This window comes from Salmo salar, chromosome ssa23, assembly GCF_905237065.1.
Source record: "Salmo salar chromosome ssa23, Ssal_v3.1, whole genome shotgun sequence".
Lineage (NCBI taxonomy): Eukaryota > Metazoa > Chordata > Actinopteri > Salmoniformes > Salmonidae > Salmo > Salmo salar.
In genome coordinates this window covers 31,452,249-31,476,487 of record NC_059464.1, presented here as the reverse complement: position 1 = coordinate 31,476,487, position 24,239 = coordinate 31,452,249, and the positions used below count along the sequence as shown (strand labels likewise).

At 42.3% G+C, this 24,239-nt stretch overlaps 1 protein-coding gene across 4 annotated transcripts in view; it reads right to left on the bottom strand.

Annotated features, from left to right (window-relative positions):
- LOC106584406 (guanine nucleotide-binding protein subunit alpha-11) overlaps positions 1 to 24,239 on the bottom strand; it is a 69,084-nt gene that overhangs the window by 5,813 nt on the left and 39,032 nt on the right. For 3 of the 4 annotated variants that reach the window (XM_014169688.2, XM_014169689.2, XM_014169690.2), the window contains 5 exons: positions 9,268 to 9,452; positions 7,935 to 8,089; positions 4,847 to 4,975; positions 2,222 to 2,351; positions 105 to 258 (listed from right to left, as the gene is read on the bottom strand). In XM_014169688.2, coding sequence (XP_014025163.1) covers positions 105 to 258; positions 2,222 to 2,351; positions 4,847 to 4,975; positions 7,935 to 8,089; positions 9,268 to 9,452 — 753 coding nt within the window. Of the gene's footprint in view, positions 1 to 104; positions 259 to 2,221; positions 2,352 to 4,846; positions 4,976 to 5,505; positions 5,635 to 7,934; positions 8,090 to 9,267; positions 9,453 to 24,239 lie in introns of all 4 variants that reach the window. The other variant, XM_014169691.2, reaches the window with a different exon arrangement.

The window sequence follows — 24,239 nt, the reverse complement described above, 5'->3', positions numbered from 1 at the left end:
ATGCATTATATTTGATAATTTTCCTCAGTAGCTGCCATGGTACTGGACATGGCCACATTAGCCAGTGCAGAGAGGTGCTAGGATAAAGGTAAAGAGTCGTTTACCATCAAACTCGGGGAAGTAGTCGACCAGATGGGAGTAAGTGATCTTCTCCTCCAAGAGGTCCTTCTTGTTGAGGAACAGGATGACGGAGGAGTTCTGGAACCAGGGATATGTGATGATGGTCCGGAACAGAGCCTTGCTCTCCTCCATCCGATTCTGACAGAGAAAGAGGGAGGTAGAGCGATAGGGACAGAAAGGAGAAAGGAAAGGATGGTCAAAACTCGCTTGTTTCCTTTATTTGATCTATATAAGCTATGCACAAAGTAGTCTATTTTGCATAGATAACAAAATATAATCACAGCGACTGTTCAAACAATAAACCAAAGAACTGAGGCCTTCAAGTCCACCCAAAAGGTGTTTTGTTTAGAAGTAATATCTACGTGATTCCAGGCTATTTTGAAACGGTAAAAACAGCTGCTAGCAATGTGCTTTTTCTCCGTGAGCAAACATGATAAATGTTCTATTTTTGCTGATATGGAGCGAATACATTCAGGCAGTATATCAAAACTGGAAAAATGTTGTAGGTTGCACTGGCAAGTAGAAGAATATTTGCCAGGGTATATTATTTCATTATAAATCTGATTATTTCACATGGTGGAGATGTGAGAAGCTAAAATGCTAGCTTGCTTGTAGTTTTTAGCAAGCTGCTAGCAGAGTAGCCTACAGCCAAATGGCAGGCACAAAATTAGGTAATGTAAAACAAACCTAAACTTTTATTACATGTAGCTATTATTCAAATATGCAATTGGTTTTCTTGCTTTGAAATTAGCAAACAGTGGTGATGTTTTCAGCGTGATTATTAGGTTAATGAAAAACAAACATATGTTTTCATTATTCTATGTCATGCAAAAACATTTGAAAATATGCTATTTTGTGTTAACATTTTGTTCTGTTCAATTATCTAAAATCAACCAATGTATTTCTTTCAATTCATCTATTGGGCCCAAAAAAAATTGACAGTAAATGTTACTTTTCCTATGAAGAAACAACCCCTTCTCTACTAGAGCAAACCCATATATTTGGTGGCAGGTAGCCTAGTGGTTAGAGCGTTGAGCCAGTAACCGAAAGGTTGCTAGATTGAATCCCCGAGCTGACAAGGTAAAAATCTGTTGTCATGCCCCGGAACAAGGCAGTTAACCCACTGTTCCCCGGTAGGCCGTCATTGTAAATAAGAATTTGTTCTTAACTGACTAGTTAAATAATAAAAACTTTGGTCATTCATGAGCTCATATTAAGATACTGCTATTAAATCAAGCAGTACTAACAAAATAGTGAATCTAGCCAAAAAAATTTAAATAATAATCTGGCTTGAAAACACATGGCCAATTGCTACTGCATACAACTCAATTCAGTGTAATTTTAAATGCCTGACTGCACTTGATAAAAACAATGAAATTGTCTAGTGAAACAATCATACGACTTTCAAAATATTATTGTACCCTAGAGACCAATTCACAAAGACTCCCATGGCATTTATAGGAAATAAAGGTGGGGTAGTGATGAGATGTATTACTCCCATCCTCCAAATAAATTCACCAATTTTTGGGGGAGGATCAATAAATATGTAGTTGAAAAATATAATGGGTGGAGTAATGCGCATGTTAGGGTTAACTTTGCTCTTGTGAGTTTGCTGTGGTCTGCGTTAAGTCTATGTGAGAGCAGATCTTTGGCATTATATAATCCCATTCTCCATGCAGAGGCACCCATCCTGTCTGTGTGTAAGGAGGGCCTGCTCTGCTGCTCCTGTGACATGATGTTTACTGTCAGATCAGGTAGATCCAGTAGCGAGAGCAGTGCAGGAGGATGTGGATGTCTCTACCCTCCCAAATACTCCGCCTGGCAACGTGGTGCAGTGCTGTATGAAACACTCTCTGTCATATGACCCATCAGACAGTTTGTTGTTCTAAACCAGCTCTCTCCGATGACTAAACAGCCTGATCATATTATCCTCATTTCATCTGGAGCTGCAGTCAAAGGGACACCAGCAAAATGGAAAACAAAACAAAATACAGACTTATACAAAAATAAGCAGGATATAAGAAGCTACTATCTACCGAATGACTGTAAATAAGAGACTAATGACAGTGTGCCTGGTGTGTGTGCGTGTGTTCAATCTCACCTCGTTGTCAGACTCCACCAGAACCTGGTCATACTCGCTGAGGGCAACCAGGAACATGATGGATGTGACGTTCTCAAAGCAGTGGATCCACTTCCTCCTCTCTGACCTCTGACCCCCTACATCCACCATCCTGATTGGACAGGACCAGGATGGAGAGATGAATATAGGAGAGAGGTTTTCAAAATTAGGCTAAATTCAGACATTGATGGCAAGTTAAAAAGGGGTTTTATTGTGGTAACTAGGGTATCCAACTAAATCATTTGGTGAAACTTAAACATTTGGGGTTAGTCCCGTTATCCCATTTTAGGATTCATAATGCCCAAAATCTAGCAATGAATACAGCTAACTGTCAAACAAAGCAAAAATATAATGGATATCAAGGAATTAAAATGATTGTTACATTGGGAAATTACTGCATTTTAGTTACAATTGAGAACAGCACTTATAATGCAATAAGATGTATACCCTTCTGGTCTGCTTTTAAAATACATCAGTGCAAAGAAGCACTCAAACACACTGTGTTTTTACCATCATATACAACTATTTGGAAAACATGATTATGTTCCTTTCTGGTCAGGATTGTAAGTTAGGCAGTTATATGTTAACGTATGAGAATTAAACATTGCATACTGTACATGCGACATGCATTATCCTATCAATAACTTAAATTGATAACAATTAAGTTTGATAACTTATTATGCACTAATGCAACATACAGTACAGTAAATCAAAGAAGGTGCAAGGACAGGTTAAACGACCCAAGATGAACCAAAAAGAAAAGAGCAAAGGTGTGCACTGTGCAGAGCCACATCCCAGCCCGTTCCCAGCTAAGTGGATGCAGGTGTGCCAGAGAGGCCAGATCGGGACGGCATTAGCCCGCTTGGAAGCAGCATCCAAGTCAGCCAGTGACTTCAGAAGCCCAGCAGCAGTGTGGGGAGGTAGGCCAGTGCAAAAAGGAGAGAGGAAAGGGGATTAGAGGGGGAAAAGGGAAGGATATAGAGGGGGAGAAGGGAAGGATACAGAGGGGGAAGGAAAGAATACAGGGAGAGGGGAAGAATGGGAGAGCAGAGGGAACCTCCATCACAGATCAAGCAGGGGTACTGGGTGGAGGCAAGGATTTGGGAATACCGCTACAGTTGTTTTCAAAACATTATTTTCATGGATTTCATAGAATTTTGCATTCATAGATGATGGATCAGATTAGCCATCATGCAACTCAGAAATCCTCCTATTTTCCAACAGTGGTTTAGTTGATGGGAGAGATCTATTAGTCTATATCCATGTTATCAAAGGAGGATCAGGGTTTCTTTCCTAGCCTAGTGAGCAGCAGCTACCTCTGTCCGTCCCTGGCTGGCTCTTCCGCAAAGTGAGAAAGGGGGGCGTTGATAAATGGGGTCCTCTAGGACGCCTGCCTAAAATAAAAGCTCCTTCGCATCAGCCGACCTCCTTTCCTGTAGCAGTGATGGGTGACCTACTTAGAAGGATAGGCTCTCCTATGGAGGATGAGCCAAGAGAAATCATGACATTCTCAACCACTTCAAAAAGGCAATTAAGAGAGTGAAGCGCCACGGCCGAACGCAGCAGACATGCATGTTTACTTTGTCCTCATGAAAGCCTGCCTTGTGCAGCTGCTGTGAGTACAACCCGGGCTGGGCTGCACCAGACCCCATCACTCTAACACACATTGGGTTGGGGTGGAGAGGGGGGGGCTCCTTGCATCACAAGTCTCTCCCTATCTGACTAGCCAAATATTCTCATTGAGATTTAAATGCGGAACGTCTGGATTTGCTTCAATCCTAAGGAATATCTCAGTAATATATTATTATATATGCTACATGTCCTTAAACACTGCTGTAGTGATTCACAGCCTATCCATCCAGTATCAGTAGAGTGAAGCGATGGAGAGATCCTCGAGTCCAACCTCATTGTGAGCCTGGGAGTTATTTCTAGCGCTGCCGCGCGTAGGAGGGGCTGACATGCTGGCTTCCTATCGATTTGCACTCTTTTGTAATCGCTCGTTCGCTGGTTTCATCTCCTCATGATTATCCTCTTGGAGGAGGAGGGGGCTGTTCTACACCTTGGTGCCCAGTGATCAGTCTCTTCCGCCTGGCCACTTCCAGGAGGCTCCCCCTCCCTCAGCTCGACTGGCTTGGCCCAGACGACACTAACAGGCAGCATGCCTGGTTACATCATAATGACACAAGACTGGTTACAGTCGTGGAGTACACGGTTTCTCAACATCCCTGTTATGATGACTAAATCTTCAGATGACTAGCTGATATTTAGCTCATCATTCTACTCCATCCAGTATTGTACCATGCAAAGCAAGGGGCTGAAGTGTTGTTCAGTGTTCATCTCGAGGATTACATAGTGACAACTAAGACTTGATGGGCCTGAGACAATTATGATGGGTGGGTAAAAACTGGAGATCAAACAACAATGAGGAATAAAATTAAGCAGCAGGTGAATCAGTGATATTCATTGTTCCTGTTGATCTTGTGAGAGAGAAAATGATCAATGTTCTCTGATGTTATCGCACAGTCAACATGAATATTGAAACAATGATTTATTTCAGAGGAAATACAAAACACTGGGAAGGGAGTAAAAGTGTGAATGTCTTTCTACCTGAAAATGATGCTTTGCAAGTCGAAAGGGTATTCAATGATCCCTGTGGTGGGGATGCGAACCCTAAGCACATCTTGTTGGGTTGGTAGAAAGTTGGGTTCAGCAATACGATCCAGATCGCTTAGATAGCTAGAGACCGGGAGAGAGAGAGACAGGAATGACAAAGAGAGACAGAGATAGAGAGTGAAGCATGACAGCAGATACCCCCCTCCAAAGCAAGTGGACCAGTCAGTCCCAAACAGGAGAACCCATTCCTGAGAGCTCTGGGGGGTGACCCTTCACCTGCCACCTCTACCACCTACTAATCCCCCCAATCATCTCCCAGAAAGTGAGTACAGTACCTGATAGCAGCTTTCAGAGACTCTGTTAAACCTTGCATTTGTTTTGCTTTTCCCAAAACTTTTCCCATAAAACCTTCATTATATTGGGTTCAAATTGAGGCAGTCCACAAGTTCAATAAGTTCTGGACTAAATACCCTTTTTCCTTTTTTGGTTATAGTTAGGAGTAGTGATTTGGCCTCAGACAGACTCAGAGCTGCTGATAGGAAGGAGTCTCAGAGAGCACGCTACCAGGACCCAGGGCTGTGCGGCCAGCAGCAGTGGGGGTGAGGTGGAGCTAGAATAGTGCCGGAGGTATAGGCAGCACTTCACACCAGTACCTGAAGATTACATTCTCCAGGTCAAAAGGGTACTCAATGATGCCAGTAGTGGGCACTCGAACCCGCAGCACATCCTGCTGAGTGGGCACGTACCCCTTGGTCGCTATTCGCTCTAAATCTCTAAAGTAACTGTAGAATGAAGGGGGACACATGACACGTGTGCCTGACGCTGCACAATCACCTGCACACATGCATACAGACAAAAACCAGGTATACACACACACACTCGCTTTTTCTCATGGAAACAGAAATACATACAGATAATCACATACATTGCACCCCTTCACTTTTTCCACATTTTGTTGTGTTACAGCCTGAATTTGGAAATTGATTTAATTAAGATATGTAGTCACTGGCCTACACACACACACACAGAGTACACCATAATGTCAAAGTGGAATTATGTTTTTCAATTTTTACAAATGAATTAAAAATGAAAAGCTGAAATGTCTTAAGTCAATAAGTCTTCAGTCCCTTATGGCAAGCCTAAATAAGTTCAGCAGTAGAAAGTTGCTTAACAAGTAAAATAATACGTTGCAGGAACTCACTCTGTGTGCAATAACAGCGTTTAACATTATTTTTTAAATAACTACCTCACCTCTGTACCCCACACATACAGATAATTGTAAGGTCCCTCAGTTGAGCAGTAATTTCAAACACAGATTCACCCACAAAGACCAGGGAGGTTTTCGAATGCCTCACAAAGGGCACCCATTGGTAGATGGGTACAAAAAAACTAAACAGACATTGAATATCCCTTTGAGCATGGTGAAGTTATTAATTACACTTTGGATGGTGTATCAATAGACCCAGTCACTACAAGGATACAGACATCCTTCCTTACTCAGTTTCCGGAGAGGAAGGAAACTGTTCAGAGATGTCACCTCGAGGTCAATAGTGACTTTAAAACATACAGAGTTTAATGGCTGTGATAGGAGAAACCTGAGGATTGATCAGCATTGTGGTTACTCCACAATACTAACCTAAAATGTCAAGAGTGAAAAGAAGGCCTGTACAGAATACAAATATTCCAAAACATGCATCCTGTTTGCAACAAGGCACTAAAGTAATACTGCAAAAAAATGTGGCAAAGCAATTAACTTTTTGTCCTGAATACAAAGTGTTATGTTTGGAGAAAATCCAATACAACACATTACTGAGTACCACCCTTCATATTTTCAAGCATAGTGGTGGCTGCATCATGTTATGGGTATACTTGTAATCGTTAAGGACTGGGTAATTTTTCAGGATAGAAAATAAACAAATGGAGCTTAGCACAGGGAAAGTCCTAGAAGAAAACCTGGTTCAGTCTGCTTTCCACCAGACACTGGAAGATGAATTTACCTTTCAGCAGGACAATAACCTAAAACATAAGGCCAAATCTACACTGGAGTTGCTTACCAAGAAGACATTGAATGTTCTTGAGTGGCCTAGTTACAGTTCTGACTTAAAATAGGCATGAAAATCTGCGGCAAGACTTGAAAATGGCTGTCTAGCCATGATCAACAGCAAACTTGACAGAAGAATAAAAAAAAGTATGTGCAAATATTGTATAATCCAGGTGTTCTTAAGAGGCTTACCCAGAAAGACTCACTGCTGTCATCGCTGCCAAAGGTGATTCTAACAGGTATTGACTCAGGGGTGTGAATACTTACATAAATTAGATATTTCTGTACTTAAATGTTCAATACATTTGCTAACATTTCTAAAAGCATGTTTTCACTTTGTCATTATGGGGTATTGTGTGGTGAAAAACAATTATGGCACTGTACATTAATATATTACAGCTGTATCCTGTTACTCCTCACAAAGTAACGGTAGGCAGTATCCGTTTGTAACAATTATCACCAACCCTGTTAGGGGGGCTGAATCACAATAGCTCAAGTCTTTAGGGCCAAGTAACATAACATCCTAAAATGGTCCATGTGGACATTTGGGTTCATTTTTACAGTCTTGATAACCTTATCAGTCATAAAAATACAGAGTAGCCTAATCACTACATTGATTCTGAGTCATATTACAACAAAGTGTTTTGTCCCTGGAAAGCTATAAGCATTAGTCATGGTGACAAAGTGCTTACTCTGCATTTTAGGGTTGAACAAATTCAGACCTATAATTCTACATAACAAACATGAAATTCAGGTCTCGTTAGGTTAGTTCAAATAGAACTAAGGTGGAGCAGGATGAGAAACGTTACCGTCTGTTCTTCCTCTTTCCATCGCTCAGTTTTTTTCCTCTTTCTTTTGGTCTCTTTAAATCTCTTTCACTTTCTCCTACGAAACACTATTTAATAGAGTCAGGGAGAGACGATATTCACTATTATGGTAACTCATTCTCTTCAATTTAAAAATCTCAATCTCTCTCATTCTAACGCTTCTCAATCTCTAACCACTGTAGCTATTGTGTGTGTATGCCAGAAATAGACTTACTATTTGGTTGAGTCCGAGAGCTGATATTCGCGTCTGCGGTCGTAGGCCTCCTGGATGCCAGGGTCTGTCCAAAGCATCTTTATTGCACTGATGTAGGGCTGTTCGAAGGAACACACCTTCTCCACGTCCACTTCTCGCACGAGCAGCGCGTTGGACTGGGGGGAAGAAGAGGACACCAGATAGGGGAAACAGTTGGAAAAGAGTAAAAGGTTGGACAGCGTCACACACTCACTGTAACAGTGCTCCAGGATTATTTAGACATTTCTGCATTCTGATCAAAGTTAAAATCAGAACATGTTAGGTCATTTGTACAGACTATTATCGATAGATTTAGGCCTAAAGACAGACTACTGTCTTGCCATTGATACATCCAGGCCTCTCCTCGGCAGTGACTTAGTGTCTGTACCTGGACAGAGCAGATTGGAGTAGCTGTAGCAGTCCATTATGTTTTATGGCATGGTTTACAGCCACTTTTATGGTCTATTTGAATACAGTTTGCATTTGATGATGCGGACATATAAAGCTGTGGCTGGACAATTCGATGCGGAGATTGCCAGCCAACAGTTGCCAGTGAGCGGTCCTATGAGTGGATGAGAATTCAGACAATGCCAGGAGGGAATTAGTCAGTAGCTGATTTTGTAGTAGTATTCCCCTCCTAGGCTATACTATGACTAGGCTATACTATGACTAGGCTATAGAAGTCCTGATGGGTGCACCTCTGGTTCACCAGTCCTAATTCAAATACGTCAATTTCACTTGCTATGGATATCTGCATTCAATGCCAAGTTACATGCATACAGTTGAAGTCGGAAGTTTACATACACTTAGGTTGGAGTCATTAAAACTCGTTTTTCAACCACTCCAAAAATGTCTTGTTAACAAACTATAGTTTTGGCAAGTCAGTTAGGACATCTACTTTGTGCATGACAAGTAATATTTCACTTATAATTCACAGTATCACAATTCCAGTGGGTCAGAAGTTTACAAACACTAAGTTGACTGTGCCTTTAAACAGCTTGGAAAATTCCAGAAAATGATGTTATGACTTTAGAAGCTTCTGATAGGCTAATTGACATCATTTGAGTCAATTGGATGTGTACCTGTGGATGTATTTCAAGGCCTACCTTCAAACTCAGCGCCTCTTTGCTTGTCATCATGGGAAAATCAAAAGAAATCAGCCAAGACTGGCCACTAACCATTTGCTGCTCCCATTAGTGATCCCTAATGTAGCCTCTAGATATATATCATGAAATACATTGACCAATATGGTCATTGTCCAATGAGTGGACCCCAATCCCCACCCCCCCCCTCCCTAACCCCCAGTCAGACTCACCTTGTTCTGTTCATACTTGTATTGGATCTTGAGGGTCTCGGAGGCCCGGATCATGGACTGCATGGAGGTGAAGATGTTCTGATACACCAGCTTGGTGAAGCCTCTTTTGTCCTCGTCAGTGTAGCCCGTCCCATGGATGATGCGCATCTGTTTGATGAATGTGCTCTTGCCACTCTCTCCAGTGCCTGAGTAGACAGACAGGACAATGGACAGATTAGAGCAGGGGCTCCCAAATGGATTCAGTTTGAGTGTGTAGTCCACTATCCAAGACACTGAGGTACTCTTTTATCCACAGAGAAATATGTTGTATCCCTCACAGCGCAGATACAGGCTCCCTATGTTTAAGATCGAATCCATAGCTGTGAAACTGCCATGTCCATTTGCAAAATTACAAGGAAGTTACTTGAAATAACAAACACGTTTTTTCCCCCTCGGACATCATTGCACATGCAGTTGAACAGCAGGGTATGTACGATTATTATTATTTTTTACCATGAATGATGGATGCTCCTTTACTCCTTTTATGAACGAAACAAAAACATTAACAAAGGCTCCTAGGCAAGTGGCAGTTTCACCTAATGTGGATTCCTGCTTTAGGGCGATTCCACGCCTGGATAGCCCGAAAATATTTTGTTATCTCAGATTGAAGTAAAATTAGCAGAGCCCACTCTGGAAATGTGATATACCTGTATTCTTTGAAACAACACAGTAGGTCTTAAAATAAATAAACAAAATAAAAAGGGTACATTTGAGATAATTAATGTTTAGTAAGTTAACTTGATATTTTCTTTATATAGACGTATTCCATATGTAAACATTATAAGAGTATAAGGACACCAATATATTTTCTGTATCATGTACGGTTCACAGATCATAGGGTCTTTCAGGAGGCATGTATAGGTCTAAAAGGTGGGCACTTTAAAATGGCCACTTTCATCATGATTTTCCCCAAAATTGCTTGTGATACAAATGTAAAAAGCATGTCAAATAATATTGTATTTTAGTATATTTATTGTAATTTGTACATTGTTTCTACTATGTTCTGCAAAATGAATGGCCCCCTGGGGAAAATAAAGACTTTACATAGACGATTAGTGGGCACACTAACACAGACACACACTCACAGGTGAAACTTCTGCCCTGGCAACCCAGTTTCCTTTCTACCAAGAGACCTAAAGCTTAGCACATAATGCTACAAGTGTAAAACGCTACAGGTGCATAATGCTACAAGTGCTTGGGGTGGTTGAAGAGATTTGTGCAGAGAAACAGCCTCAGGTGGCCTATACTGTGTGCAGACATTCCCGATGCCCACACATACTACTACTACAGACCTGAGACTAAATGAATCAGGCACCATAGAATAGCAGCGCTCATCATGGAGAGTGAAGGAAGTTGTGAAAGACTGTCCCAGTGCAGGTCCCAAACCTTTTGTATCTTTATATAGACATTTCTAACGGTTGTGTCCAACAATGGTACATTTGAGAATGTTGAGTCTACACATAAAATAGCAAGTGTAAAGAACGTTTAAGTATTAGAGCAGTACCCTGCCCGCTGTCTTTCCAAGATAATTAATAAAAATCCAAATAACTTCAGATCTTCATTGTAAAGGGTTTAAACACTGTTTCCCATGCTTGTTCAATGAACCATAAACAATTAATGAACATGCACCTATGGAACGGTTTTTAAGACACTAACAGCTTACAGACAGTAGGCAATTAAGGTCACAGTTATGAAAACTTAGGACACGAAAGAGGCCTTTCTACTGACTCTGAAAAACACCAAAAGAAAGATGCCCAGGCTCCTTGCTCATCTGCGTGAACGTGCCTTAGGCATGCTGCAAACCCACGGTCGCTGGACCAGACAGGACTGTCAAAAAATGCTCTTCACTGACGAGTCGCAGTTTTGTCTCACCAGGGGTGATGGTCGGATTCGCGTTTATCGACGAAGGAATTAGCATTACACCGAGGCCTGTACTCTGGAGCGGGATCGATTTGGAGATGGAAGGTCCGTCAAGGTCTGGGGCGGTGTGTCACAGCATCATCGGACTGAGCTTGTTGTCATTGCAGGCAATCTCAACACTGTGCGTTACAGGGAAGACATCCTCCTCCCTCATGTGGTATCCTTCCTGCAGGCTCAACCTGACATGACCCTCTGGCATGACAATGCTACCAGCCATACTGCTCGTTCTGTGCATGATTTCCTGCAAGACAGGAATGTCAGTGTTCTGCCATGGCCAACGAAGAGCCCGGACTTCAATCCCATTGAGCACGTCTGGGACCTGTTGGATTGGAGGGTGAGGGCTAGGGCCATTCCCCCCAGAAATGTCCGGGAACTTGCAGGTGCCTTGGTGGGAGAGTGGGGTATCATCTCACAGCAAGAACTGGCAAATCTGGTGCAGTCCATGAGGATGAGATGCACTGCAGTATTTAATGCAGCTGGTGGCCACACCAGATACTGACTGTTACTTTTGAGCCCCCCTTTGTTCAGGGACACATTATTAAATTACTGTTAGTCACGTCTGTGGAACTTGTTCAGTTTATGACTCAGTTGTTGAATCTTATGTTCATACAAATATTTACACGTTAAGTTTTCTGAAAATAAATGCAGTTGACAGTGAGAGGACATTTCTTTCTTTGCTGAGTTTATATGCACTGTACAGCCTTACCTATGGCTTGTGCATTGATGAAACTGGGTATCAGCCTACTCATTGACACCCACAGAAAACGATTCTCAAAAGTTTACACAAATATTAACATTAGCTCCTATTGCAGGACTGATGACTGTGGAAAATAACCTTCCCAGTCAGTCTATTGTCCATATTGGATATTAATATTGCACTCTTACCTATGAAATGGGGTATCAGCCTACTCAGTGGCACTGACAAAACACAACTCAAATATTACACTGAACAAAAATAAGCACAACACGCAATAATTTCAAAGATTTTACTGAGTAACAGTTCATAAAAGGAAATCAGTCAAATGAAATAAATTCATCATCGTTTTTACGACTGGCAATACTGATCTGCTTCTGTCGGTCACGTTTTAAAAAAGTAGGGGCGTGGATCAGAAAATCAGTCGGCATCTACCTTTGCATTGACTTGATCAGGCTGTTGATTGTGGCCTGTGGAATGTTGTCCCACTCTTCAATGGCTGTGCGAAGTTGCTATATATTGGCGGGAACTGGAACACGCTGTGGTACACGTCGATCCAGAGCATCCCAAAGATGCTCAATGGGTGACATGTCTGTTGAGTATGCAGGCCATGGAAGAACTGGGAAATTTTTCAGCTTCCAGGAATTGTGTACAGATCCTTACGACATGCGGCCGTGCATTATCATGCTAAAACATGAGGTGATGGCGGTGGAAGAATTGCACGACAATGGGTCCCAGGATCTCGTCACGATATCTCTGCATTCAAATTTCCATCGATAAAATGCAATTGTGTTCCTTGTTCGTAGCTTATGCATGCCCATACCATAACCCCACCATGGGGCACTCTGTTTACAATGTTGACATCAACCAAACCACTCATCCACATGACACCATACACGCTGTCTGCCATCTGCCCCGAACAGTTGAAACCCAGATTTATCTGTGAAGAGCACACTTCTCCAGCGTGCCAATGGACATCGAATGTGAGCATTTTCCCACCGAAGTCGGTTACGACACCAAACTGCAGTCAGATTAAAACCCTGGTGAGGATGACAACCATGCAGATGAGCTTCCTTGAGACGGTTTCTGACAGTTTGTGCAGAAATTCTTTGGTTGTGCATACTCCGTTTCATCAGCTGTCCGGGTGGCTGGTCTCAGATGATCCCACAGGTAAATACAGACAGATATTGAGGTCCTAGGCTGGCGTACCAGCCTTACACATGGTCTGCTGTTGAGGCCGGTTCGGCTTACTGCCAAATTCTCTAAAACGACTTTCGAGGTGGCTTATGGTACAGAAATTAACATAAAATTCTCTGGCAACAGCTCTATGGAACATTACTGCAGTCAGCATGCCAATTGCATGCTCCCTCAACTTGAGACATCTGTGGCATTGTACTGTGTGCACATTTTTGAGTGACCTTTTATTGTACCCAGCAGAAGGTCCTCAGATCCTCACAGTTCTACAGTTCTACAACCATTAACAGCATCACAGCTTAGTAAGGCAACTGCAAGGCACCTGACCGCAAGGTGCTACAAACGTTGGTGAGTATCAGCTATCCCAGATGACAGTGTGATTATGCTCTCCTTGGTCGATGTGATTAAGACCTTTAAAGAGCTTAACCTGTTAGGGCTAGGGGGCAGTATTGATACGGCCGGATAAAAAACGTACCCAATTTAATCTGGTTACTACTCCTGCCCAGTAACTAGAATATGCATATAATTATTGGCTTTGGATAGAAAACACCCTAAAGTTTCTAAAACTGTTTGAATGGTGTCTGTGAGTATAACAGAACTCAAATGGCAGGCCAAAACCTGAGAAGATTCCATGCAGGAAGTGGCCTGTCTGACAAGTTGTGTTTCATCTTGGCTCTTTTTATTGAAGACTGAGGATCTTTGCTCTAACGTGACACTTCCTACGGCTCCCATAGGCTCTCAGAGCCCGGGAAAAAGCTGAACGATATCGAGGCAGCCTCTGGCTGAAACACATTATCGCTTTTGGCAAGTGGCCGATCAGAGTACTATGGCACGTGCCCGAGTCGACCCCATGCTTTATTTTCTTTCGTCTGTTTACCTAAATGCAGATTCCCCGTCGGAATATTATCGCTTTTTTATGAGAAAAATGGCATAAAAATTGATTTTAAACAGCGGTTGACATGCTTCGAAGTACGGTAATGGAATATTTAGAAATTTTTTGTCACGAATTGCGCCATGCTCGTCACCCTTATTTACCCTTTCGGATAGTGTCTTGAACGCACGAACAAAACGCCGCTGTTTGGATATAACTATGGATTATTTTTAACCAAACCAACATTTGTTATTGAAGTAGAAGTCCTGGGAGTGCATTCTGACGAAGACAGCAAAGGTAATAACATTTTTCTTATAGTAAATCTGACTTTGGTGAGTGCTAAACTTGCTGGGTGTCTAAATAGCTAGCCCTGTGATGCCGGGCTATCTACTGAGAATATTGCAAAATGTGCTTTCACCGAAAAGCTATTTTAGAATCGGACATATCGAGTGCATAGAGGAGTTCTGTATCTATAATTCTTAAAATAATTGTTATGCTTTTTGTGAACGTTTATCGTGAGTAATTTAGTAAATTCACCGGCAGTGTTCGGTGGGAATGCTAGTCACATGCTAATGTAAAAAGCTGGTTTTTGATATAAATATGAACTTGATTGAACAAAACATGCATGTATTGTACAACATAATGTCCTAGGGTTGTCATCTGATGAAGATCATCAAAGGTTAGTGCTGCATTTAGCTGTGGTTTGGGTTTATGTGACATTATATGCTAGCTTGAAAAATGGGTGTGATTATTTCTGGCTGGGTACTCTGCTGACATAATCTAATGTTTTGCTTTCGTTGTAAAGCCTTTTTGAAATCGGACAGTGTGGTTAGATTAACGAGAGTCTTGTCTTCAAAATGGTGTAAAATAGTCATATGTTTGAAAAATTGAAGTGTTTGCATTTTTGAGGTTTTTGAATAACGCGCCAAGGGATTACACTGGCTATTACGTAGGTGGGACGATTTGGTGCCACCTACCCTAGAGAGGTTAACATTCACAAGGACAGATGGATTACCCGGTCACATACTCGGCACATGCACTGACCAGCTGGCAAGTGTCTTCACTGACATTTTCAACCTCTCCCTGACCCAGTCTGTAATACCTACATGTTTAAAGCAGAGAACCATATTTCCTGTGCCCAAGAACACTAAGGTAACCTGTCTAAATGACTATCACCCCTCACATCTCTAACCATGAAATCCTCTGAAAGGCTGGTCATGACTCACATCAACACCATCATCCCAGAAACCCCGTACCCACTCCAATTCGCATACCGCCCAAACAGATCCACAGGTGACGCAATCTCTATTGCACTCCACACTGCCCTTTTCCACTTGGACAAAAGGAACACCTACGTGAGAATGCTGTTCATTGACAGATCTGCATTCAACACCAGAGTGCCCTCCAAGCTCATCACTAAGATAAGGACTCTGGGACTAAACACTTCCCTCTGCAACTGGATCCTGGATTTCCTGACGGGACGCAGGTGAGGGTAGGCAACACAGGGAAGGCAACAACACATTCGCCACGCTGACCCTCAACAAGGGTGCCCTTAAGCAGTGCGTGCTTAGTCCGCTCCTGTACTGTTCACCTACGACTGCGTGGCTGCGAACGACTTCAACACCATGATTACATTTGCTGAAAAATTTGGCATGGGCTCTCAGATCCTCAAAAAGTTCTACAGCTGCACCATTGAGAGCATCTTGACTGGCTCCATCACTGCTTGGTACGACCGCAAGGTGCTACAGAGGGTAGTGAGGACCGTCCAGTACATCAACTGTTCTGCCTGCGGCTATGGAACCCTGACCTGTTCACCGGACGTGCTACCTGTCCCCGACCTGCTGTTCTCAACTCTCTAGAGACAGCAGGAGCAGTAGAGATACTCTCAAAGATCGGCTACGAAAAAGCCAACTGACACTTACTCTTGAGTTGCTGACTTGTTGCACCCTCGACAACTACTATGATTATTATTATTATTTGACCATGCTGGTCATTTATGAACATTTTAACATCTTGACCATGTTCTGTTATAATATCCATCCGGCACAGCCAGAAGAGGACTGGCCACCCCTCATAGCCTGGTTCCTCTCTAGGTTTCTTCCTAGGTTTTGGCCTTTCTAGGGAGTTTTTCCTAGGGAGTTTTTCCTAGCCACCGTGCTTCTTTCACATGCATTGCTTGCTGTTTGGGGTTTTAGGCTGGGTTTCTGTACAGCACTTTGAGATATCAGCTGATGTACGAAGGGCTATATAAATACATTTCATTTGATCACTCGGGCCAAGCTCCCTGCCATCCAGGACCTCTATACCAGGCCGTGTCAGAGGAAGGTCCTCAAAATTGTCAGACTTCAACCACCCATGTCATAGACTGTTCTCTCTGCTACTGCCACGGCAAGCGATACCGATGCACCTAGTCAGGAACCAAAAGGACCCTGAACAGTTTCTACCCCCAAGCTATAAGACTGCTAAATCGTTAATTAAATAGTTAACCAAATTGCTACCCGGACTATCTGCAGTGATTTTTGCAATAACTTTTGACTCATCACATATGTTACTGCTACTGTTTACTATCGGCCATGTGCTGCCATCCTGTTAGAAGGTAACAGATTATTTTATTACAGTGGTTAAGATGGATTTTCATTGTGTTCCATTGTGTTTATCGCCCCCTAGTGGAGCTTTCTGGTATTTAGAAAGACTCAGCGCAGTTATTTCTTGTCACGCTTCAGCCTCGGAAAATATTTGTTTGTAAGTTCGATTCAAGCATATTGCTAGTGATGATAATCTTGTTATTGATAGAATTGCTTACTTATCAATGTTAGTTGGTTGCATTTACACACAAATTGCCTTGCCTTTTATGTATGCCGTGAGCTGTATTACTTTGCTCGTGTGTCATGTAAACGAATTGTAAAACATACAATACTGAAGTTTTGTTAATGTTTCTAGTGTAATATGCTTTATTGTACAGAGGTGGTTGCACATTATTAGAGTAATTAAAAGAGTTAGCCAATTACCAATTGAGTAACAATTAGTTATATGGTTTGGCATCATGCCAGATACATGGTACCTTAGCATGTGCTTTGTATTTATGCAACTTCATCTTGAAATGTATAATGTACAGCTACAGTATGTCGATGTGAATTGAATACTAAAGTATATTCTTTTCTGTATTTTGCAGTTTCACAACAAATGTTGTCAATATATTCATTCAAGAAAAGTCACGCCTTGGGAGTTTTATTGAAGACTTAGTTGTTAGCTATCTGTCTAGTTTTGCATTGGAACTCAATTCAAGGGCAGAATACTTTATTCCTAGTTACAGTACCTTCGGAAAGAATTCAGACCCCTTGACGTTTTACACATTGTTACGTTACAGCCTTATTCTAAAACTGATTACATTGATGGGGGGGGGGGGACAATCTACACACAATAACCCATAAAGACAAAGCAAAAATAGGTTATATCACATTTACATAAGTATTCAGACCATTTACTCAGTACTTTGTTGAAGCATCTTTGGCAGCAATTACAGCATCGAGTCTTCTTGGGTATGATGCTACAAGCTTGGCACACCTGTATTTGGGGAGTTTCTCCCATTCTTCTGTGCAGATCCTCTCAAGCTCTGTCTGGTTGGATGGGGAGTGTTGCTAGACAGCTATTTTCAGGTCTCTCCAGAGATGTTTAAATCAGGTTCAAGTCCAGGCTCTAGCTGGGCCACTCAAGGACATTCAGAGAGTAGTCCCGAAGTCACTCCTGCATTGTCTTGGCTGTGTGTTCAGGGTTTGAACCGCCGCCCCAGTCTAAGGTCCTGAGCACTCTGGAGCAGGTTTTCATCAAGTATCTCTGTACTTTGCTCTGTTCATCTTTCCCTTGATCCTGACTAGTCTCCCAGTCCCTGCCGCTGAAAAACATCCACACAGCATGATGCTGCCATCACCATGAATCACGGTAGGGATGGTGCCAGGATTCCTCCAAACGTGACGCTTGGCATTCAGGCCAAAGAGTTCAATCTTGGTTTCATCAGACCAGAGAATCTTGTTTCTCATGGTTTGAGAGTCTTTTGGTGCCTTTTGGCAAACTCCAAGAGAGCTGTCATGTGCCTTTTACTGGGGAGTGGCTTTTGTATGGTCACTATCATAAAAGGCCTGATTGATGGAGTGCTGCAGAGATGGTTGTCCTTCTGGATGGTTCTCCCATCTCCACAGAAGAACTCTGGAGCTCTGTCAGAGTGACCATCGGGTTCTTGGTCACCTCCCTGACCAAGGCCCTTCTACCACAATTGCTCAGTTTGGCCTAGGAAGAGTCTTGGTGGTTCTATACTTCTTCCATTTAAGAATGGAGGCCACTGTGTTCTTGGGGACTTTCAACGCTGCAAACATTATTTTGTTACCCTTCCACAGATCTGTGCCTCGACAATCCTGTCTTGGAGCTCTATGGACAATTGCTTTGACCTCACGGCTTGGTTCTTGCTCTGACATGCACTGTCAACTGTGGGACCTTACATAGGACAAGTATTTGCCTTTCTAAATCATGTCCAATTAATTGAATTTACCACAAGTGGACTCCAAGGTGTAGAAACTCAAGGATGATCAATAGAAACAGGATGCACCTGAGCTCAATTTTGAGTCTCACAGCAAGGGGTCTGAATCCTTATGTAAATAAGGTTTCTGTTTTTTTTATTTTACAGTAATTTCTGGACTATAAGTGTAACAGTGTAGGTTCCGTCCCTCTCTTCGCCCCAACCCGGGCTCGAACCAGGGACCCTTGCACACATCAACAACTGACACCCCACGAAGCATTGTTACCCATCGCGCCACAAAAGCCGCGGCCCTTGCAACGCAAGGGGCAACCCTACTTCAAGTCTAAGAGCGAGTGACGTCACCGATTGAAACGCTATTAGCGCGCACCACCGCTAACTAACTAGCCATTTCACATCGGTTACATAAGCAGCAACTTTTTTCCCAGGCTTTGAACCTCGCGGCTTAAACAATGACGCGGCTAATATGGATTTTTCCCGCTTAAAAAAACATTTCTAAAAAAAAAAACAACACATTCTGTGACGTGCTCAGTTTTTTGGCGGCATGAAGCTTTCATTAGACCAATGAAATTGCCGAACGGGTTAAGGTCAAACAACTTTGTTTACTGTTTAGATTAAATCGAGCGCTCTCAAACTTCCCATCATTCTGATTACGGTAGTCATTTTGTCACCCTGATTCCTGGGGGCACAACAAAGTATTTGCAGCCACTCGACATCAGTGTAAATCGTGCATTTAAGGTGGCGCTCCGTGTTCAGTGGGAGGCTTGGATGACAAGTGGGGAGAAATCCTTCACTAAAACGGGCCGCATGCGAAGAGCAATTTATGGTCAAGTCTGCCAGTGGGTCCTGACAGCGTGGAGCATTGTCAAAAAATCCACTATCATCAACTGGTTTCGAAAGGCTGGACTGCTGCGTGTTGAAGAGGGCTCAGCGGGGGATTTGCCTCCGGATGAAAGTGACGAGAGCGGCAATGAAAACGATCCAATATAGGATGAAGCAATTCTGAGGCTATTCAACTCCGACACCGAAGGAGATGGTTTCAGTGCACAGGAGGAGGAAGATAGTGACCAATGACTTTCTTGGTAGGCTACTGTTTACGGCAAAAAAACATTTTTTGTTACAAGCCATGTTTCATTAAAGCCTATTTATTTTTGTTACAAGCCGTGTTTCGTTAAAGCCTGTGTAAAGTTAATTTGTTTCAACGTACCGGTAGGCACCTGCGGCTTAGACATGTGCGGCTTATTTATGTTCAAAATAATACTTTTTTTTTTTATTCAGTGGGTGCGGCTTATATTCAGGTGCGCTTAATAGTCCGGAAATTACGGTAAATAGATTTGCAAAAAAATTTAAAACCTGTTTTCGCTTTGTCCTCATGGGGTTGTGTGTGTAGATGAGCGAAAAACAATTAATCAATTTTAGAATAAGGATGTAAACGTAAAATGTGGAAAAAGTGGTATGAAAACACCCCGAATGCACTGTAAGCTGAAGCATGGGGTTTGTCCATCTGCATTTACCCCATTGGACACATCCTGATTGTGCTTATTAGTAATTTTATTCTAAATATATAAAATGTATAATTGTTATTCACTTGAAAAATTAGATTTTTTGGGTTTCTACTACAAAGTATGTCATTGCCCTTTTAAGACGCCACTGTCCCCTTTGAGCTCTGTTGGGTAGCGATGGCATTCTGAGTCTTTTCTGTGAGCCGGACCATTTCGCTTTCAAACAGCTTTTCGTTCAGTCTTAGAACTTGAAAAAACATGAAAAACAAATGTAAATTTAAAGCCTAAAACATTGCCTACCATTATGTCAGAAGGTGAAATTTTTACCTGACAAAATTAGATGCCTTGCAACAAAAAAAATGTACGCACAGATTTTTTTTTGCGTGGAACAGAATGAGGCTCTCACCTCATTATATTGTTCCTGCACTTAGGAATTACCAGGGAATGTTTTTACAATTTTTCTGCAGATAATCGATGTCTGGAGTAAAAAAAGCTATATTAAAAGTATGCAAATCAGGGAGCCAAATGAACAGCTCTTTCACATAGGCTATTCGGTTCCCGACATTCCCCAAAAAGAAACGTAATAAAAATAAAAAAAGCCTTTCGTTCATGAACGACCCATCACTATTGTTGTGCAGCTGCTTCTAAACCATGCTTGAAACTCTGGTAGTAACTGAATTTGTAAAACACTGCCACTTGCACAATTGAAGGAGTAAATAAATAAAATGGTAGCAATGGGGAAAAAAAACTGGGAGCCCAATTCTTTTTAACAAAGTCCAAAAGTCTTTAATAGATTTTCCAAAACTGCTTTCAAAAGTTTAATCCCGCAATTGCATATTGAATTGTTGTCCATGGACTGCTTGTTAGAATACATGTTTCCCTCCCTATTGTAACTTGAATACACAGCGAGAAGAATCTCTCACATAGAACAAACAAGCTGACTAGGTAAACTATTTTACTATTGGGTTGTCTGATTTTGTTTTATACAACATTACATTGCAAAAACAGTAGCACTGAAAAATTGCATCCTGACTGGAGTGATAACGTATACGTTTTTAATTACTTTGCCAGCAGCTACAGTAGGCTTCACACCAATGTTTGAGTTGAGGGCCACTGGGTATTATAGAATTCCCTTCATCTGAACATCAGTGTCAGCAACTATCATTTATGTCAGTTCAGTGGACACAACATAAAATATCAAATATTTTGGAATATATTTTCATAAAACAGACATGCTTCAAACCAGACACCCCCATTCCCACAGAGATGTAGAATCCATATGATGGAAACCGCCGCACCTCTGTCAGGTAAGCCTCATCAAATGAAAACGTGTGGTGGGCAGGGTCGGTCCTTCACCCACTCCAACAAGCCATCCTCTCCACTCCCAGTACCGAGGCTGTCTCCACCGCTTCAGCAGCTCTCCTCGCTCTGTTCTCCTCCTTTCTCCCTCTACATAGTCTCCTCTTCAATAACCATCCTTTCCTCCACTCTCTCCCTCCCACTGTCCTTCTGCCCCTCTTCAGTGTTGAGTGCTACCCGCTCACCCTGTTTGTTCTGCCATTGTTGCACACATGCCAGGCTGGGGAGCAACATGAAATAGCCCATTAACATCTGTTCTCTTTGTCTCCGTAGACTTGGCTGCATGGCGGCTGCTGCGGCTCCTTTCAGATCTCAGAAGCCCGAGCAGCAAGACAGGCAAGCAGTGGGCTTGCAAACCATTACAGACTAAAGGGAAGAACAGCCGAGCGCTGCCCAGTGACACGAGCCTACCAGATGAGCTAAACTACTTCTATGCTCGCCTTGAGGCAAATAACAAACATGCATGAGAGCACTAGCTGTTCCGGAAGACTGTGATCTTGCTCTGCGCAGCCATTGTGAGTAAGACCTTTAACCTCTTGGGGCTAGGTGGTACGCTAGCGTGCCACCCGTGGTGCACTCCATCAACAGCAGGTGCATTTCAAGAGCGGCAAATTTGAATCCAAATAAATGTCAAAATTCAAATTTTTCAAAAATACAACAATTTTACACCATTTGAAAGATAAACATCTCCTTAATCTAACCACGTTTTACGATTTCAAAAAGGTTTTACGGCGAAAGCATAAATTTAGAGTATGTTAGGACAGTACATTTACAAGAGTTGTGTGTAATGTTTTGTCAAGTCAAAGACAGGGTCACCAAAACCATAAAACCAGCTAAAATGATGCACTAACCTTTTACAATCTCCATCAGATGACACTCCTAGGACATTATGTTAGACAATGCATGCATTTTTAGTTCTATCAAGTTCATATTTATATCCAAAAACAGCGTTTTACTATGGCATTGATGTTGAGGAAATCGTTTCCCTCCAATAACCGGCAGTCAAGTCAGCGTCACAAATTAAATAATTAAAATTAGAAAACATTGGTAAAATATTATATTGTCATTTAAAGAATTATAGATTTACATCTCTTGAACGCAATCAACTTGCCAGATTTAAAAACAACCTCACTGGGAAATCACACTTTGCAATAATCTGAGCACTGCGCCCAGAAAAATACGCGTTGCGATACAGACTAGACGTCATGTTGGGGAGATCTAAAATCGAAAATACTATGTAAATAATCCATTACCTTTGATTCTCTTCATCAGATGTCACTTCCAGGTATCACAGGTCCATAACGAATGTAGTTTTGTTCAAAAAAGCTCATCATTTATGTTCAAAAATCTCCGTCTCGTTAGCACATGATGTAAGCCAGCCGGACTTCTCGTCATGAACGAGGGGAAAAAATATATTTCCGTTCGTTCAAACATGTCAAACGTTGTATAGCATAAATCATTAGGGCCTTTTTTAACCAGAACATGAATAATATTCAAGGTGGACGAATGCATACTCTTTTATAACGTATTGGAACGAGGGTACCCAACATCAACTCGCGCCAGGTGTCTAATGGGACATCATCGTTCCATGGCTCTTGTTCGGTCAGATCTCCCTCCAGAAGACTCAAAACACTTTGTAAAGGCTGGTGACATCTAGTGGAAGCAATAGGAAGTGCCAAAATATTCCTAAGCCCCTGTGTTTTTCAATGGGATAGGTTTAAAGTCAATACAACACATCAGGTATCCACTTCCTGTCAGAAAATGTCTCAGGGTTATGCCTGCCAAATGAGTTCTGTTATACTCACAGACACCATTCAAACAGTTTTAGAAACTTTAGAGTGTTTTCTATCCATATATAATAAGTATATGCATATTCTAGTTACTGGGTAGGATTAGTAACCAGATTAAATCGGGTACATTTTTTTTATCCAGACGTGCAAATGCTGCCCCCTAGCCCCAACAGGTTAAACAGGTCAACATTCACAAGGCCTCAGGGCCAGACGGATTACCAGGACGTGTACTGCGAGCATGCGCTGACCAACAGGCAAGTGTCTTCACTGACATTTCAACCTCTCCCTGTCCGAGTCTGTAATACCAACATATTTTAAGCAGACCACCATAGTGCCTGTGCCCAAGAACACTAAGGTAACCTGCCTAAATGACTACTACTTGTAGCACTCACATCTGTAGCCATGAAGTGCTTTGAAAGGCTGGTCATGGCTCACATCAACACCATTATCCCAGAAACTGTAGACCCACTCCAATTTGCATAGCGCTCCAACAGATCCACAGATGATGCAATCTCGATTGTCCTCCACACTGCCCTTTCCCACCTGGACAAAAGGAACACCTATGTGAGAATGCTATTCATTGACTACAGCTCAGCATTCAACACCATAGTGCCCTCAAAGCTCATCAATAAGATAAGGACCCTGGGACTAGAAACCTTTCTCTGCAACTGGATCCTGGACTTCTTGACGGGCCGCCCCCAGTTGATAAGGGTAGGTAACAACACATCAACCACGCTGATCCTCAACACAGGGTCTCCTCAGGGGTGCATGCTCAGTCCCCTCCTGTACTCCCTGTTCATTCATGACTGCATGGCCAGGCACGACTCCAACACCATCATTAAGTTTTCCAATGACACAACAGTGGTAGGCCTGATCACCGACAAGACAGCCTATAGGGAGGAGGTCTGAGACCTGGCAGTGTGGTGTCAGGACAACAACCTCTCCCTCAACGTGATCAAGACAAAGGAGATGATTATGGACTACAGGAAAAGGGGGACCAAGCACGTTCCCATTCTCATCGATGGGGCTGTAGTAGAGCACGTTGAGAACTTCAATTTCCTTGGTGTCCACATCA